This window comes from Gouania willdenowi, chromosome 11 (assembly GCF_900634775.1).
Source record: "Gouania willdenowi chromosome 11, fGouWil2.1, whole genome shotgun sequence".
In the NCBI taxonomy this organism is placed as follows: Eukaryota; Metazoa; Chordata; class Actinopteri; order Blenniiformes; family Gobiesocidae; genus Gouania; species Gouania willdenowi.
In genome coordinates, this window is record NC_041054.1 from 13,965,520 (window position 1) to 13,980,988 (window position 15,469).

Consider the following 15,469-nt stretch of genomic DNA (forward strand, 5'->3'; position numbering starts at 1 on the left):
TGGGGTTCACTCCAATAAGGCCATTAAACTTTGCATTCATGGAAAAAACACTTGAATATGAACTTACATTTAAAAAAATCTAATTCATTTTCCATGTTTGCTTTTTTTTTTCCCACAATCAGTCAATTGTCATAAAATGAAAATTTATAATAGGGCAAACTTAATCATACCGAAAAAGAACAATTTGGATACAAAATGAAACGACTTAAAAAACTAAAACAAAAACCAACAGAGAACTTGTTTTGAAAAATAAATAACTTAATGTCCAAATATGAATGACAGCTTCTATCTGTAAAAGCAAGAAAGTTCTGTATGCATGCGTGTGTGTTTGTGGAGCAAATATGTCAATAATAATTGGTCTCGTCTCATGGTCACTAATTTGCAGTACAAGTCAGAGAGGAGCAGCCTCAGCTCCCCACAGGAGTGCAGAGAAGGACAGGACACCTCCACACCCGTCAAAGACGAGGGAACCCTCAACAACAAGAACAGCAACGGCTTTGGAGTCAAAGCCCTTGAGCAGCACATGGCAGGCCTCAACCTCCTAGAGAGCAAATGATGCAACGCACGGCCTCCTCCGACGTGCACAACTCTTGTTGGAGCAGTACATTGTCAACATCATCTTCACACACACACACACACACACACACCCAGCGCTGAGTAAACTGCTGTTAAATGGGTGGGAGGAGGAGGGGGCGGGGCAATCAGTGCAGCACTTCCTACTGAGTCCACCAGGTGGAGCCAAACATCCTACTTTTCCCCAGGTGAGGCTTGACAACCCCAACATCTCTCCCCTGCTTCTAGAATCATGACCGTTATGTTGGAAGACGAACCCGCTTGATGTTAAGCTCAGCCACACATCTGTGTTCACTATGTGCCTCGGTGTAATAAGCCTATCTGTCATGTGACGTACTGTAAACGTGTCGCACAAGTTGTTACAAACAAATCTCAGCTGGAGTCCTACGCTGCATGATGTCGGTGTTACAGAACCCTTTGTTTTTTTTTTTTTTGTTTGAGTCTGCAGGCTTGTAATGAAGTGTTCTACATGTTCATCACAGCATAGACTTAGTGTTACATCTGCTTTGTGTTCAGTAAAACAAAACAAAAAAGGAAGATATTTGGAAAAACAATACTGAATGCCAGATACGATTGTTCTCTGGAGAACAACACTTTATATAGGATTAGATGTATAGCTTTGGAATTATTTGACCTCCTCAATGCCTGACTTCTTTTCTAATGAAAAGCTCAAGTGTAACAGCTTGCCCATGCTTTATTCCCCCCCCCCCCTCCCATAAAGAACAGTACATTAGAGCAGGAACCATTGTCAAACGGAGCCCCTGAAGTGTACTTGTTATTAAAGACTATCATTGTGACGCTGCTTCATAGGCCAACATGTATTTAATGAAACTACAAATATATTATATGGTACTTGAAGCATCTTACTGTGTCTACCAAGGTAAATGGCTTTGGTAGTGGGTGTGCGGTAATGACTGACGACATGTATATCGTGTACAGTATGAGAGCAGCAAAGGATGCTGGGTATTGTAGTGGCACTACTGATCTGAAGAAGTCATAGATCTAGTTTTGGAGCCTCTATTCTTTTGACAACTGAAAGGTTAATCAAAGTGAGACAGAAAATAAACAATATTTTTTCTTAAAAGATTGGTTTTTTTTTTATTGCTCACATCCTGCACACATACACATTATTTATATGTTTTAAATAGACCATTATTAACACTGTTCTTTAAACAATCAGTTCAGTATATCTTTGATTTTGTATTAAAATAAAAATAAAAAATGACATATTACAATAATATAGCAAAACAGAAAATGAACCCTTACTAATGCCATAGTATTAAAATCTCAGCTTGAATTCCACATCTGTAATTACTTAGCTGTTACAGGATTTTTTTTTTTTTTTGTGCTTTGAAAATGTGTAGGTGACCAGTGCGTAAAAAAAAAATTCCAGTTCTGAACCCAACTGGTGAGCGTGTGAGGGGAGCACGCTTCACTATTTAACTGCCCATAAACCTAAATAATAACAAAAAAAAAAAGGAGCAGAGTGGTTTCCTGTCAGGATGGCTGTGAGGGGGCGGGGCTTCGTTTGGAGACGACGCTCTCGAATTGCTCTCTGCTCAGGAGCTTCTCCGTTATGCTCTTGCTCTCCTCAAACTTTGGCAGGATGACGGCGATGTATCCGTCAGTGGACGGCTGTGGCCAGATTTAATCAACAAATGAGGCAACCAGCCTCAATACATGTTCTACAATCAGGTAAACATAGTCAGAACATATATGTCTACGTAAACGTGACTCACCTTCTCTAGTAAGAGATTAGGCGTTTCCAATATATTCTCGTTGACCTCCAGCAGTCGTCCTCGTATGCAGCTAAAATCACAAGTACAAGAAATTAGAGGTCGACCGATATATGGACTTTTTTCAATAAAGGCCAACTTTTTATTTATTTTTTCTATTTAGCACTTTAAAGTAGCCATTCGGATCTATGAATATAGAACAAAAAAGCAATAATAGCATGTGCATGGGAGATATAGAAGCTACTAGGATTACAAATAAAAAGCTGATATAATAGGATAAGGATGTAATATAACAAACAGTGCCTGATCAAATAATCTTATGCTAGTATATCCTAATAGGATGAGGATTTTTGTTATACTTGGTTGCGTAGGGGTATATTTAAAGTTCAATAAACGTTAAAAATTCTATTGGTGTATTTAATTGAATTTCTAATATATACATTTATATCATTGTCTTTTATAATCAATGTGCTTAAAAAAAATAAAAATAAATAAAGTATATCGGCCTCAAATGTCAACCATCAGCTGAATTTTTTTTTTTTTTTTTTTAAATCAGTATCTGCATCGGCCTTTGAAAATCCCATATCGGTCAACCTCTAAGACATGATCTGAACTTTGTGAGCGTTTAAAAGATTAAATAACACATTGTAATCTCACCTGTAAATAGTGTACTCGGTTTTATCAGTGCACGTTATCCTACACAAAGGAGCGAATTCTGTAAGGAACTGGCCACCCTATTAAAAAAAAAGATAGGAAGTTTATCATCATAAATCATTTGAAGGTAAGATAAAAGTGAAATTACCCGTTTAGATTTCCCAGACACTTTGTTATTCAGTCGGCTGCAGGCGTTACTGATCTGGTAATTGATGGTTTGGATGGTGCGTCCCTCCTGGAGGATTGGGTGGGTCTCTGCTAAAGTGACAACACAGATTCTGCAACAAAGTAGGGCTGTGCAATTATTCGAAATCCGAATAGCATTTTGATTATTACACCCAACAATGACCAAAATAACATAATCGAGAATTTTTTTTAAATTTTACATGTTTTATTTGCTAAATAAAAAAAAAATTCAACGATTGCGGACATCTAAAAAAAATAAATCTTGGCAAACACTGATTATTAATACTAACTTTAAGTTGTTTAATCTACGCGCATGTAAGCTCCTCCTCCCCGCCCCTCTCAAAGCTAAAGCTAAAGCTAACCTAGGCCAACACAAGGAAAAAGTTGTTGCTCAGTCTTGAAACATGGAACAAGAAACGCAGCGAGTCAAATTTTCTTATACGAGAACACTTAAATGTTTTGTGAACATACTTGATTTTAGTATTTAAAGAATTTTATTTATGTTTAAAGAATATATTTTACATTGTTTTGTACAAAAAATAAATAACTTTTTGGTTGACAAATAATCGTTTGAATAATCGTGATTTCAATTGTGACTAAATTAATTATGATTATAATTTTTTCTTTAATCAAGCAACCCTTCAGCGATGTCAATCATATTTATTTAAGTCAGGTGTTTTTGGGTTCCAAAGGGACGGGAAAGATCATCTGAACTAAATAACTAAATATATAAAACTTTTCAGGAGACTTTTTTTTTTTTTTTTTTTTTTAAATTAACCTGATATTGGGAGTTACTTTAAAATAAATAAATAAATAATAAAAATAATACTATATATATGATATAATGCGAAAATAATATTTTTCCCCAAACTATATTTAATATCATTATAAAGGGGCATCTTTCAATTTAAAAAAAATTCTCAGTTAATTACAATGGAAGTTTTCCAACTTTCAAAATTCCTATCATTTTGCAAGCCTAGTTGAAATGTTATGTTCTGGTATTATTTTGAATAGATGCTAATAGTTATGTTTGGATTTGACACAGTTATTTAAAATATGCTCCCATATTTCCAGTTTATTCAAAAACTTAAACTCCAATATTCCTTTATTTCTCTTGAAAATTTACAGGAAATTCTCTGCTCCTCTGTAACCCTAAGTATTTATTTTAGGGTTTATGTTCACAAATATTAGCTTTAAATTTGGCTTTAGTGTTAAAGGGTTTTTTTTTTTTTAATTTTTTTTTTTTAGCAAAAGTATAATCTTAAATATTTGAGATGGAAACATATGATGTGATTTCTAGAACATTTTGGGGGAAATGGGCCCAAAAACTTTATTGATATCACATTGTTATTAATGCACACTGTTTTAAAGTGTTGGTCCAGTTTGTAAAATATATAATTTAATGCACACTATAACACATTATTGGACATATTATTTACAGTGTAAGTATAATGTGTTTCACTGGATTATTTTCAATAAAATCAAGATTAAACACACAGAAACAGACAATTCTCCGCAGTCACCTGTTTGAATGTTGAAGGATGCAGTGGTCCTCACACGGTTTGTCCTTCATGTCTAAATAATACAACACATAAATTATCATAACAACACGGACTGAATCACTTAAAACAAGTTCTAATTCTAATTTACCGGCTCTGTACCACCGTGTGTAATACCGGTCAATAACAGAAGGTGCCTTTTCCTCCACGTCCTTCTGCTCAACCTGCTCCATTTACAGCTGTAGGTCAACAAAATATAAGAATTTAGGCTGAAAAATACATCGACTAGAAGAAACGAGTCGAAAACTACCACAGTGCAGGGAAAGAACCCGGAAGTACGTTCACTAAATAGTTCCGGAAGCGACGCACTTGGTTCCGCTGATTTTTTTCTCTACTGCGATTATTTAACGGTTTTAATATAAGTTTAAAAATAAATGGCTGATTTAGCATTAGAGGGGAAAAAAATCACTTTGATAGAGGGCTGTAGATGTTAAATAGTTTCAATAAACTGGTGATAAATTGTGGCGATCCTCCTCCATAACAAAGGTAGGACTATTACTTAACACAAATTAAATTTAAACAGACAGAAAGGTACATTAAAAAAAAAAAAAGCAGCATTCTCAAATAACTTTGGATATTTTTCTTTTTTTTTAAATTTGGTAATATAATGCAAGTATTTAGAAAGGTCCCAGAAAAGTAATTTTAATTATTTATCAGCTCTACTGTAAACTATAAATCATACATTTCCCACTAGATGGCAGACTATTGCCAACTAGAGAAGGAGATACAGTATTATGGACATACACTTCTATTAAAGTCCAAATAGTCAAGTTTTAACATTGTTCCTCAACTGTCATGTTTCTCTTTTAACTAACATGTTTTTATTTTTCTTTCTTTTTCTTATCAAACCACTATTTCCACTCTTTAAACAATGTATTTAATTATAAGGGATTGAAATGCTATTACACATGCCTTAGGTTGAGAATCCTATTCAATGCATTATAATGTAGTCCAAAGATCAGGCTTATAGAGAGAAATGAATGAAGGAAAGAATGTTCCCCTCCCTAAAAACAGGCCCTCTGAGACAGACTCAGGCCTATCACATACCAAACATATCTGCTGTGAGATCCTTCCTCCACAGGGCTGAGAGGGAACATTTCTATGTCCTGCCATCGGCGTTGGACAGATGATGTAGTGATGACTTCATCTTGGTTTGAGTAAAAAAAGAAAGAAACCAAAGGGGACATCTGGTTGCCTAATAATTCTTTTCCACGTCTTCACTTTGTGCTACCAATACTTGGAAAGTTTAGCTGTTCAAACTAATTCTAATGAGTTTTTCCATCATCTATCATCTTTCCATCATCAGGTTTTCAGTAGTGGGCTGTGGTTTCCAAATGATTAGAGATGAAACACCAAACAACTGTGGAAAGAGTGGCTTTTTCAATATGCAGCCTTCAATCAATCAATCAGAATAATCTGGCTCATAATTACAATTCACTGTCTTTTCGTGTGTTTGTTCTGCCAAATGTAATCTAGGAAAAAGGTGGAATACTTTGAAAAAAAAAAAGAAGCAGATCAGGTTGTCGTCACTGAGAACAAATAAGATGGGAACAAAAATGATTTACACTATTACCAGTGAAGTACCGTGGGCACTAGGGGCGTTGCAAATCGAGACCACCAATGTCAACAAGAATGACAATTCCATATGTTTCTGCTGGCAAGTGTTAATTCAATTCAATTCAACTGTATTTGTGTAGCGCAATTTACAACAAAGTCATCTCAATGCGCTTATCAAAATATAAAATTCATAATAAGAAAGAAAAAACCCAACAAGATCCACATGAACAAGCATTTAGCCATCTAACAAAATCAACATCGTAAAACACCATTAATGAAACAAACAAGTATTTATTATAGCCTCCATACTCTCCCAACAAGATATATCTCATGACACGACAGCGCATCTGTTGTTTGTGTTAGAAACACAGAAACACAGAGAAAATAACAACAACAACAACTCAAAACAGCCTCAGTGAGACGCATCCACAAAGCCAATCCTTCCATTCACTGTAGAAAATACAAACAATTTTCTGACCTTACCTTTGCTGAAGGTCTGGTAACTCAGGTGTTGGTCTCCCATCTTTTAAAAGCTGTCGTTTTTCCTCAAAAACAAGTTTCTTTATCGTCTCTAGCGATGTCATCCTACCTGTAGTGTTATCCCGCCCACTAGCTAGAGAACGTAGCAGCTCCCAGCCACTCTCTATCAATTCACTAATGCACTCTGAAGGTACGTACAGCATTTAGCATAGCGCGGTTACGTCCAAAGGCAGCGTAGAGAGCTGCCTTTGGACGTAAATGGTTTTCAACTTGGGGAACTGACTGCACATACGCAAACACATAAAAACACGCTATGGGAACAGAGGCAGAGCAGCAACGTGCTTTTGAGAGGGGGTGTGGCCTCCACCTGCCTTACAGCGGAGTGAGACTGTGCAGCGTCTCTGCCGTACCAGGAAATAGCGATGTTTAGTCATTTGGGCTATGAAAGGCACAAAATGCTGACACTTTCAAGCTTATAGGTACTGTAGATTAACAGAAATGGAAAAATAAATAATTTATATTATAATTAAAACAAATCATCAAAATGTCAGGGTAGGCCTACCTTGCCTACCCTGACTGCACGTCATTGACTATTACCAATGAAAAAGAGTCGACGTGTCCTCTGGACTCACAGGTGACCTCCCTGAACATTGAGATTAGTCAGAGAAAGTATGAGTATCTGTGTATATCAGTCTGGTAATTGCTTGTATCAGTATATGTCATGTTTGTGTACCCCCCCCCCCACCCCCCCTTGCTTCTTACTTACTGTTGTGAATAAACAGAGCTTCCTCTCCCACTCACTGTGATTCTCTGGCATTCACACAGGCATTTCGAGCGCCTCCAGCTGCACAGTCCTAAGTGTGTGTATGTGCATTTACACGTAGTTCCACGTCAGCCACTGCTATCACAGTCAGCCTTTTCTATTAGAGCCCTAGCCTCAGTCTCTCGCTGTCTTCTTGGCTCCAGCTGTCTCTCCCTCCACATGGAAGCTTTTCCAGTTTCCTCCCATGCACTCCTTATTTCAGTGGAAGGGAGGAAGAAAGCTTTGATGGTGCAGAGATGTTACATGTGTGGTCTTTAAACAACTTGGTTTCCTCCTGTTGTTGGAATTAAAGTGGTAAACAACGTGTTTGTCTGTAAAGTGATGGATAAAACTGACAACTATGTGTTGTAGCAAAGATAAGGTTATTGCGAGTTGCTACGGAAAGCTAAGGAAAAGTACGGTACACGTCTGACACTTTCCTGTTAAACTAAAATATTATGCAGTGTCAGTGTCCTTGAATATTTCATGATTTTTATTTGATTTAAAAGAAACTTAAATTTAAAAAAAAAGAACGGCAAGCTTAGAATACTTTGATTTAAAACTCTTAGTAAAGCAATTTAAGTGATTACATTGTGAGGCACTCAAAAAGTTGCTTTTGTGTAAAAAAAAACCCAAAAAAAAACAGAAGTTGTTGGGCAATTTCTTTCATTTTTAGGTTTATTCTGCAATAGTATAGCCAAGACGCTGGTGGCCTTAAAAATACTTTGGGAACAGAGAATACGGTAATTGCACTTTTGACCTGAAAGCATGAAAAATTGAAATTGAAATTGAAAATTTTTCTTGGCGCCAACATTTCACGATCCATTGTCACGTACAGAGTTTACCTCCGTACTGAGATTATAACCCTAACCCTAACCCAATCCAATAAACAAATAAAACATCCGTGTCCGTTCACTTTGAAAATAAAAATAAACAAAAATGAATTTTTTTTTTTTTTAGCAAAAAATAATTTTCCGGGAGTTCGCATATACAATCTCAGTACGATGTGAACTCAGTACATGACACCGTACCCTGCTGGGTCACAAACACTCGGACATCAAGTTTTTTACAGAAACACATGTTTACACAATCAAATCATATGGGATTCACAATATTCTAAATAGAAATAATAAAACATATTTACACGTGTGATCATAGAGTTAACAACTCAGCTTCCTAGTGGTGCTTTGAAAATGGAGGATTCTCGCTGCACTGTTGTCATCATGGGTTTGTTTCTGTCTCTGCGTTGACTGTGAAGCACAACGTTTTCAGCTGTAACAATGACGCATGCAGACGCACCAATAGTGTGTTACTTTGTTTGGGAGTTCTTCAAAACGCTCCTGATTTACCGAGCAGATTGGATCGGAACTAAACAATGGCGGAATCCCAGTGTCAAGCTGGATGTAGAAACTAGGGATACCCGATATGATTCTCTCGCAATTTATTTTACAAAATGAGACTGTAGACAAATTTTGACTGAAAAATATATATATTTTTTTTTTCTTCAAAAACAAATATTCTGTACTATTTTCTTTTATCGTTCATGGTCAAAAGAATCCCTTGATAAACTATGCAAAACAATGCAATTTAATTAAAAATACATCCTGAATGAAATAAATAAAGAATTAATACAAATCAAGAAGAAGCCTTTTCATTTAAATTCTGGCTCTACAGTAAACTGTGCAAAACTGCAAAATAGTTCCTTTTCTTTTTAAAAGTGCAACTGAAAATGTATTTTGTGCCTTAACAATTGAGCTTTAAAAAAAAATTCCATATCAAATAATTAATATAAATAAAGAAACTATGGCTGTCATTCTTTCTTTTGTTTCTCCCTTTCCTCTCTGTGCCGCTCTTACCTTGGATTTCACACATCTTCTTTCTTTCTCACCTCTTACATTTTGTCTTGGGGAAGCCAAAATGCTTCCACACTTCTGATTTAAAACACGGTGGTGCGTCCTGAATTTTAAATTCTAAATAGATAGTGCTCTCTGCAGTAAAAAAAAAAAAAAAGAAAAGAAAGAAAAAAAAAAAAAAAAAAAAATATATATATATATGTATGTATATATATATGTATATACTGTATATATATATATATATATATATATATATATATATATATATATATAACCGTGACACCTTTGAATCGATTTTTAACTGCCTCACGATTAATCTTTCCATCCCAAGTAGAAAGAAACCTATTGAAGGATACTAGTCACTGTGCCATGAGCTTTAGGCATTTGACTTCTAATGACGTACATTTAAAAATGCAACGTTAGGATCAATTACCTATCACAGTGTTATTAAACTGTGGTCTATTTGATCAATGATTTGTTTGTTCTTTATTTGTAAAAGTGCAACATTATTAATGAGCTGTGAACATGCTGCTATGTGACCTTGTAGAACATCTGGTCCTGTTTTTCTTTTAGATTTCAATCCAGGAGCTGAGAAATGTTCTTCTAAAGATAAATTATTTCCCTAAAAGAGAATTGAAGCTGTAGCTGTGTGCAATAAACAGCAACCACAACACAACCAAGTGTGTCTGAAATGTTCTGTTGTTTCTGGCTTTTTGTCCTGTTCGGCTACAAGCCCTGAACTACACATAAGTAGATATGATAAGACTCTTTGGGAGGATTTTATCTTATCTTAGACATGTTTTACATCAAGGTTTTTCACCTTTCCATCGTTATGGTGATGACAAAATAAATAGATTAAAAGCATAATAAGCGTTGGTGTCTTTGAGTAAGATTAGTCTCTTTCTGGCCGTTATTGATGACGTATTTTAATAAACGTGTGGCGTACACCTTCGCCTGTAGCAAACACAGACTAATCAAATTTTAAAAGTATTACTTCACATTCTGGAAAACAAACTCTTTTTCTCTTGGAACGTTACACGGTGCTTTCCATTGTTGGCAGTTCACTTATTGAACCAGGTTTTGCCAATTGCCTCATATTTCATGGAAAATATCAAGACGAGACATCGTGTTGGTTTCCAGTACAAATATTGAAACATGTATTGCCAATGGTGGCAAATAATTTGATTAAAGAGAAAAAGGGTTTAGAATAAAGTTGACTGATTAGGAGTTGGTAAAAAGAGCAGTTTCAGAGCAGTTCTGGTGACCCTGTCAGATTTCCTGCTTTGGCCTGTTATGTCATGTTGAGACATTACAACACTTTTGATTTTAACGGCAACTGTTATTATTGGCTTCATTGCGTCTTAGTCTCTGGAGCGTGGAAGCAAGAGGAAGTGGTTGTGACTGTGTTGCGTTGGATGATTTAGTCACGCAAAATTGACTTATATTCAATATATTCAATTCAATATTTACAAACCTCTAACACAGGGGTTCTCTACTGGTCTCACCCTGGGACCCACATTTTGCCACGTTCATTAAATTGCAACCTTTATTTTTAGAAATCAACTAACCAAATTTAGTTTAAAAAAAAAAAAAGCTGTTGAAAACACGTATACATTATATTTTTAAAAAACATAAATCTATGTTTTCCTGTGCAGCATGCCTGTCAAATGCAAAGTTTCTTTCAAAATAAAAGACAAGTCCAAAATGAGACATTAAAGCTGATATCCGGCGTTTGTGTATGATTCTTTTCTTTTCTTATGTTCCGCGATGCGTGCGCAGAAAAGTAGAGGCGTGGCTTCTGGTAGATTGGCAGAGGCAGCGGGAGGAAGTGGAGCTGTTTAGGGCGGGACATCGAGATGTTTCTCAGAAACTCCGGATAACAGCTTCAAGTATTTATTTATTTTTGACCAGCTGTCTGCGACCCACTTTTGGGTCCTGACCCACCAGTTGGAAATCGGTGAATGACTGCTGATGCTGATTAGTTCAGTCTCGTAGCTAATTTTCAGACACGATTGTGCTTCAATAAAAGCTGAAAGCAGTACTTTAATTTGAAAAACACATGAAAAGTTTAATTCTAAGATAATCAGCCGTGCACAACCACCGTCAATCATTTTTTTCCCATTTGATTTTAAGGGTCGCGACATCTTAATTATGGGTGCAACTCCTTTTTGAAATGTATAGATGAATAAATACATGAAGAATTATGCTTTTGTTGGCTTTTTTCTTCTTAAACTGCCATTATTGCCACACACACTTCTTTGTATGTGTTTAAAAAATAGCAGCACAATGTTTTTTTTTTTCAAAAAAGTAAGAAGAAAAAAAAAAAAGCTGTTATTGACCTGCTTGTCAAATACTGCCCTTTCTATCAAACAGGAAGTTGTGCCCATTAATGAATAGGTTGACAGGAATAAGGTGAATTGTAAAAAATGTATGTGGAAATGATTGTTCATCACTTATTAGTGCTGTAGCACTCTGAAGGCTCACAACAGATGGACAAAAGTGTGGATCGTCTCCTCCTCTGGTGAAGTTTTCAACAGCAGAGTGAGTCAGTCTGTTCTCCAAACTAAATAAAAGTACGTTCAAGCTTTGAAAGCTCAAAACTGTCCATGAAACTTCCCCGTGATAGAATATCCATCAAGCACTATGGAAAGTGTGTGGTATAACTGTTAACACTTATTTATATTCTTCTTACATAACTGAGAGAAAAAATAAAGCAAACTGCTTCAGTGAGCATAATTGCTTTTTAATGCATTTTTTTTTTTTTTTTTTTTTACATTTTTTATGAGAACTGGCTCAAGAAAAGGAAGCAGACATATCTATAATTACACATGTGTCCTTGATGAGGATGTACGTACTGGCTCACACCTGCTTTATGGTTAAATATTGTTGTGCACCGTTTCCGTGGCAAATACAAGGGCTTAAATTCATACATACAGTACGGGTGAAAACCAAAAGAGCACGCTCGCTCGGCAAAAGTTATATTCTTATTAATTTTCCTGCGAATACCAAAGATAACGACTCTGAGGCTGAGCAGACATTAAAATGTAGATTTACTGCTCTTTTGCACCTTCAGGAAGTGGTCAGAGGTAAAGGGTGGAGCACCTTTTTTCAATCTAAATAAAGCTACAAAAATAACAACTGCACGCTGTGTGTGGTTTTCTTACAGGAAACAGGGCATTTATCATTTTGAAACAGACGATAATCTAGAAAATGAAAATTAGTTCTGAGCTCCTACCTATCAGCTAACCATGTGGAAAGTGAGTTTTTATACTGATTGTATAGCCACACTCAAGTTATTTAAAAAGATATATATATATATTCAGTGCTTCTAATAATATTTGCACTTTGCTTTTCAAAATAAAGGTTTTGACTGTTTGCTGGGCTGAATTGGATGTATTTGCAAAGACATGAAAGTGCTAAACACAGATTAATGTGTTACCATCGCAGAAGGAAAGCAGTAGTTTTAATTAAAAAGATACTGTATATCTGATTAGGCAAAGGAAACATGTATAAAAGGATTTTCTTTCTTCCCTTCAGTCGTCTTCTATACTGAAGCGATGAAGGCAGAGGTTTGCACAGCTGGGCTTTGGGTCGGAAGGATGTGGGTTTGATAAGAAAAACCTGATTATAAGAAAACAGGCACTAGGAGTAGATTTCTCCCCTCCAATAGTTCCCTTCACTTTCCCTTTTTTTCTTTCCTTTCCCAGTCCACAGAGCTGCAAACGTAAACATGTGACACATTCTTCTTCCTCTTCATGTTTGTCTTCAGAATGTTCTGAATGAGAATCAAACCACAATCCTGCTGAGAACAAAGAGGTCTGCTTTGAACTGGACCACACTGGCGGGTTTTGGACATTGGTTCAGATTGAAGGCCTTTCTTTTCACCACGTGTGCTTACAAATGTGTGATGATTGGCAAGCTGATGGAGTATTGTCTTTCTGATCTGCAGCTGTGTTACGGTAAATGTCTGATTACAAAATATAGATGTTATCCTGCTGAAGTATTGCTGCTGTGAATATAACAATCAAAGAGATGTTTAAATCCAACCCGTTTAGCTAATGGAAACGGACAACTTTCAACACCGAATATTCCCATGGTTCCCTCTCCTGCCTTTAATGGACTGCTGACTCGTGGCGTGAGCTATGACTAATGCTGACTGGACTACAGTCTCTGCATGGTGCACTAATCGGCTACCAGATGTGAGTGCCTGCACCACTGATTGTTCCATATCACACAAATGCACGCACGCACGCACACACACATGCACACGCATCCTTTGTTTCAACTCCAATTGGTTACTTAACGACTTTAAAACAAGCCAAGGCCTAATACGCTCCTGCTCTTTTCCTGAGAAGAAAGTGCTGAGTTTGTTTCAACAAAATTAGCGGTTGGCACCAAAATGCAACGTTGGCACATTTGTTGTACATTTGATTGTGAATGTGAGATAATTTTCTGAATTTAGTTTTGTGGGATTTTTGCTCCCAGAGACTCAGTTGTGGGAGACTGGATAATGAACTAGAACCAGCGCCTAAAGCTGATATCCGGAGTTTCTGGGAAATCTATGTTTATGTATCATTCTTTTAAAATGCAAAAAATAATTCCTAACTAGTCGTTTACTATGGTCTACTGCTTGTGGTCATTCATATACATTAATGTATATAAGTCCCGCCTTCATCCTATAGACCCCTATAGAAAAGATCGCTGTGATCGCCCAGCCAATAGGCTTCGACTTCCTGTTTTTGAGACTGTCAAAGTAAATGCAGAACTGTGCATGGAAACAAGGCCGCGCGTCACAACAGCAAACAGATAAATATGATTTTGGCTCTTACCTGACCCATAGACCTGAATCAATGTGACCCGATGAAACCTCATTATGTTCCGCGATGTGTGTGCAGAAAAGTAGAGACGTGGCTTCTGGTAGATTGGTAGAGGCAGTGGGAGGAAGTGGAGCTGTTTAGGGCGGGACATCGAGACGTTTCCCAGAAACTCTGGATATCAGCTTTAAAGAGGTTTAGAAAAAAAGTCTTTTCTTTTCAGTTTTTCTTTGAGAGTGCGTAAGGAAGACCGTTCCCAAAAGTATTACATATACAGAACGTAAGCTTTTCTTTAGTCACCATGACTCCACAGTGATATTTATTTACTACCCACATGAACAATCATTTATTCATCTACTACCTGCTAATTGTGTGCAAGGTTACAAGCGTCTGTTGGCCCCGGACACACTGCTGCAGATAATATCGATGAACTGTGTGGAAAAAATATGGTCTGAGTAAATGACGGTTTCCCCGTTTAGACCTTGGTTTCTGTTTTTCACACTTAAGCTGTTGTTTAGGGCCAGTGGTTAAAAATGTTTGGTCCAACATAGAACAGGAAGTTGCTCAAACACGTTTCTGCTTATGTCACGGCTTGGTTTGTCTGAAAGTTTTTCAACCACAAATATTTCCATGCAATGTCATCATAACCTTTCAAACAGTCGATAGGTCCATCATGAAATTCAGATTCACACTGGCCGTGGTGCCATCTGAGGAATTTCAATCAATAAATGTTCTGTGTGTGTTTCGTGTTTTTATTTTTTCTAAATAATTCATCTTTACCACTTCCTTAGCTCTTCTGCCAGTAGCAGTATTTGAACTGGCAACCTCCAGTATACCCTCTATTCACAAATCTACTTCATATAACATTTGGGCTGCCACTGTTTTCCATTAAACCATTAATATCAGAATCCATTGTGATTTGGTTTTCATTGACATTTGACATTTAGTTTATTGTTTACAAGGAGTTAGGGTGTAAATTCCAATAAGGTAACAAACAAAACATTGTGAGCTTTATGTTTGGACAAGAAAAGGACTACTTCCTTCATTCCCTCATTTTCAATCAAGAAGGCGCATGATTTAATTAAAGACTTTAATAATACCAGTATAGTGCCCGTCGTAAGTATGTATTCATATAGTGGGAGCTTAAGTAGAGTTATCAATTATGGCCAAATGAGTATCTGTTTGTAGGTTGGATGTACACCTCTTTGTACATCCAACCTTCAAACACATAATTTTAAATAACCATGAAATATTA

General features: G+C 36.5%; 2 protein-coding genes across 3 annotated transcripts in view; one reads left to right on the forward strand and one right to left on the reverse strand.

Annotated features, from left to right (window-relative positions):
* ctnnal1 (catenin (cadherin-associated protein), alpha-like 1) overlaps positions 1-1,657 on the forward strand; it is a 62,115-nt gene extending 60,458 nt beyond the window's left edge. For both annotated transcript variants that reach the window (XM_028460987.1, XM_028460988.1), the window contains exon 19: positions 386-1,657. In XM_028460987.1, the coding sequence (XP_028316788.1) occupies positions 386-556 (171 nt within the window). In that variant the 3' untranslated portion in view covers positions 557-1,657. The remainder of the gene's footprint in view (positions 1-385) is intronic.
* A 222-nt stretch (positions 1,658-1,879) lies between these two features.
* Positions 1,880-5,015, reverse strand: abitram (actin binding transcription modulator). Its single transcript, XM_028460989.1, has 6 exons — positions 4,800-5,015; positions 4,673-4,724; positions 3,112-3,241; positions 2,967-3,043; positions 2,313-2,382; positions 1,880-2,208 (listed from the first exon to the last, which is right to left on the reverse strand). The coding sequence occupies exons 1-6, from the start codon at positions 4,879-4,881 to the stop codon at positions 2,071-2,073; spliced, it is 549 nt and encodes a 182-aa protein (XP_028316790.1). The 5' UTR covers positions 4,882-5,015; the 3' UTR covers positions 1,880-2,070.
* Positions 5,016-15,469: the final 10,454 nt, after the last annotated feature.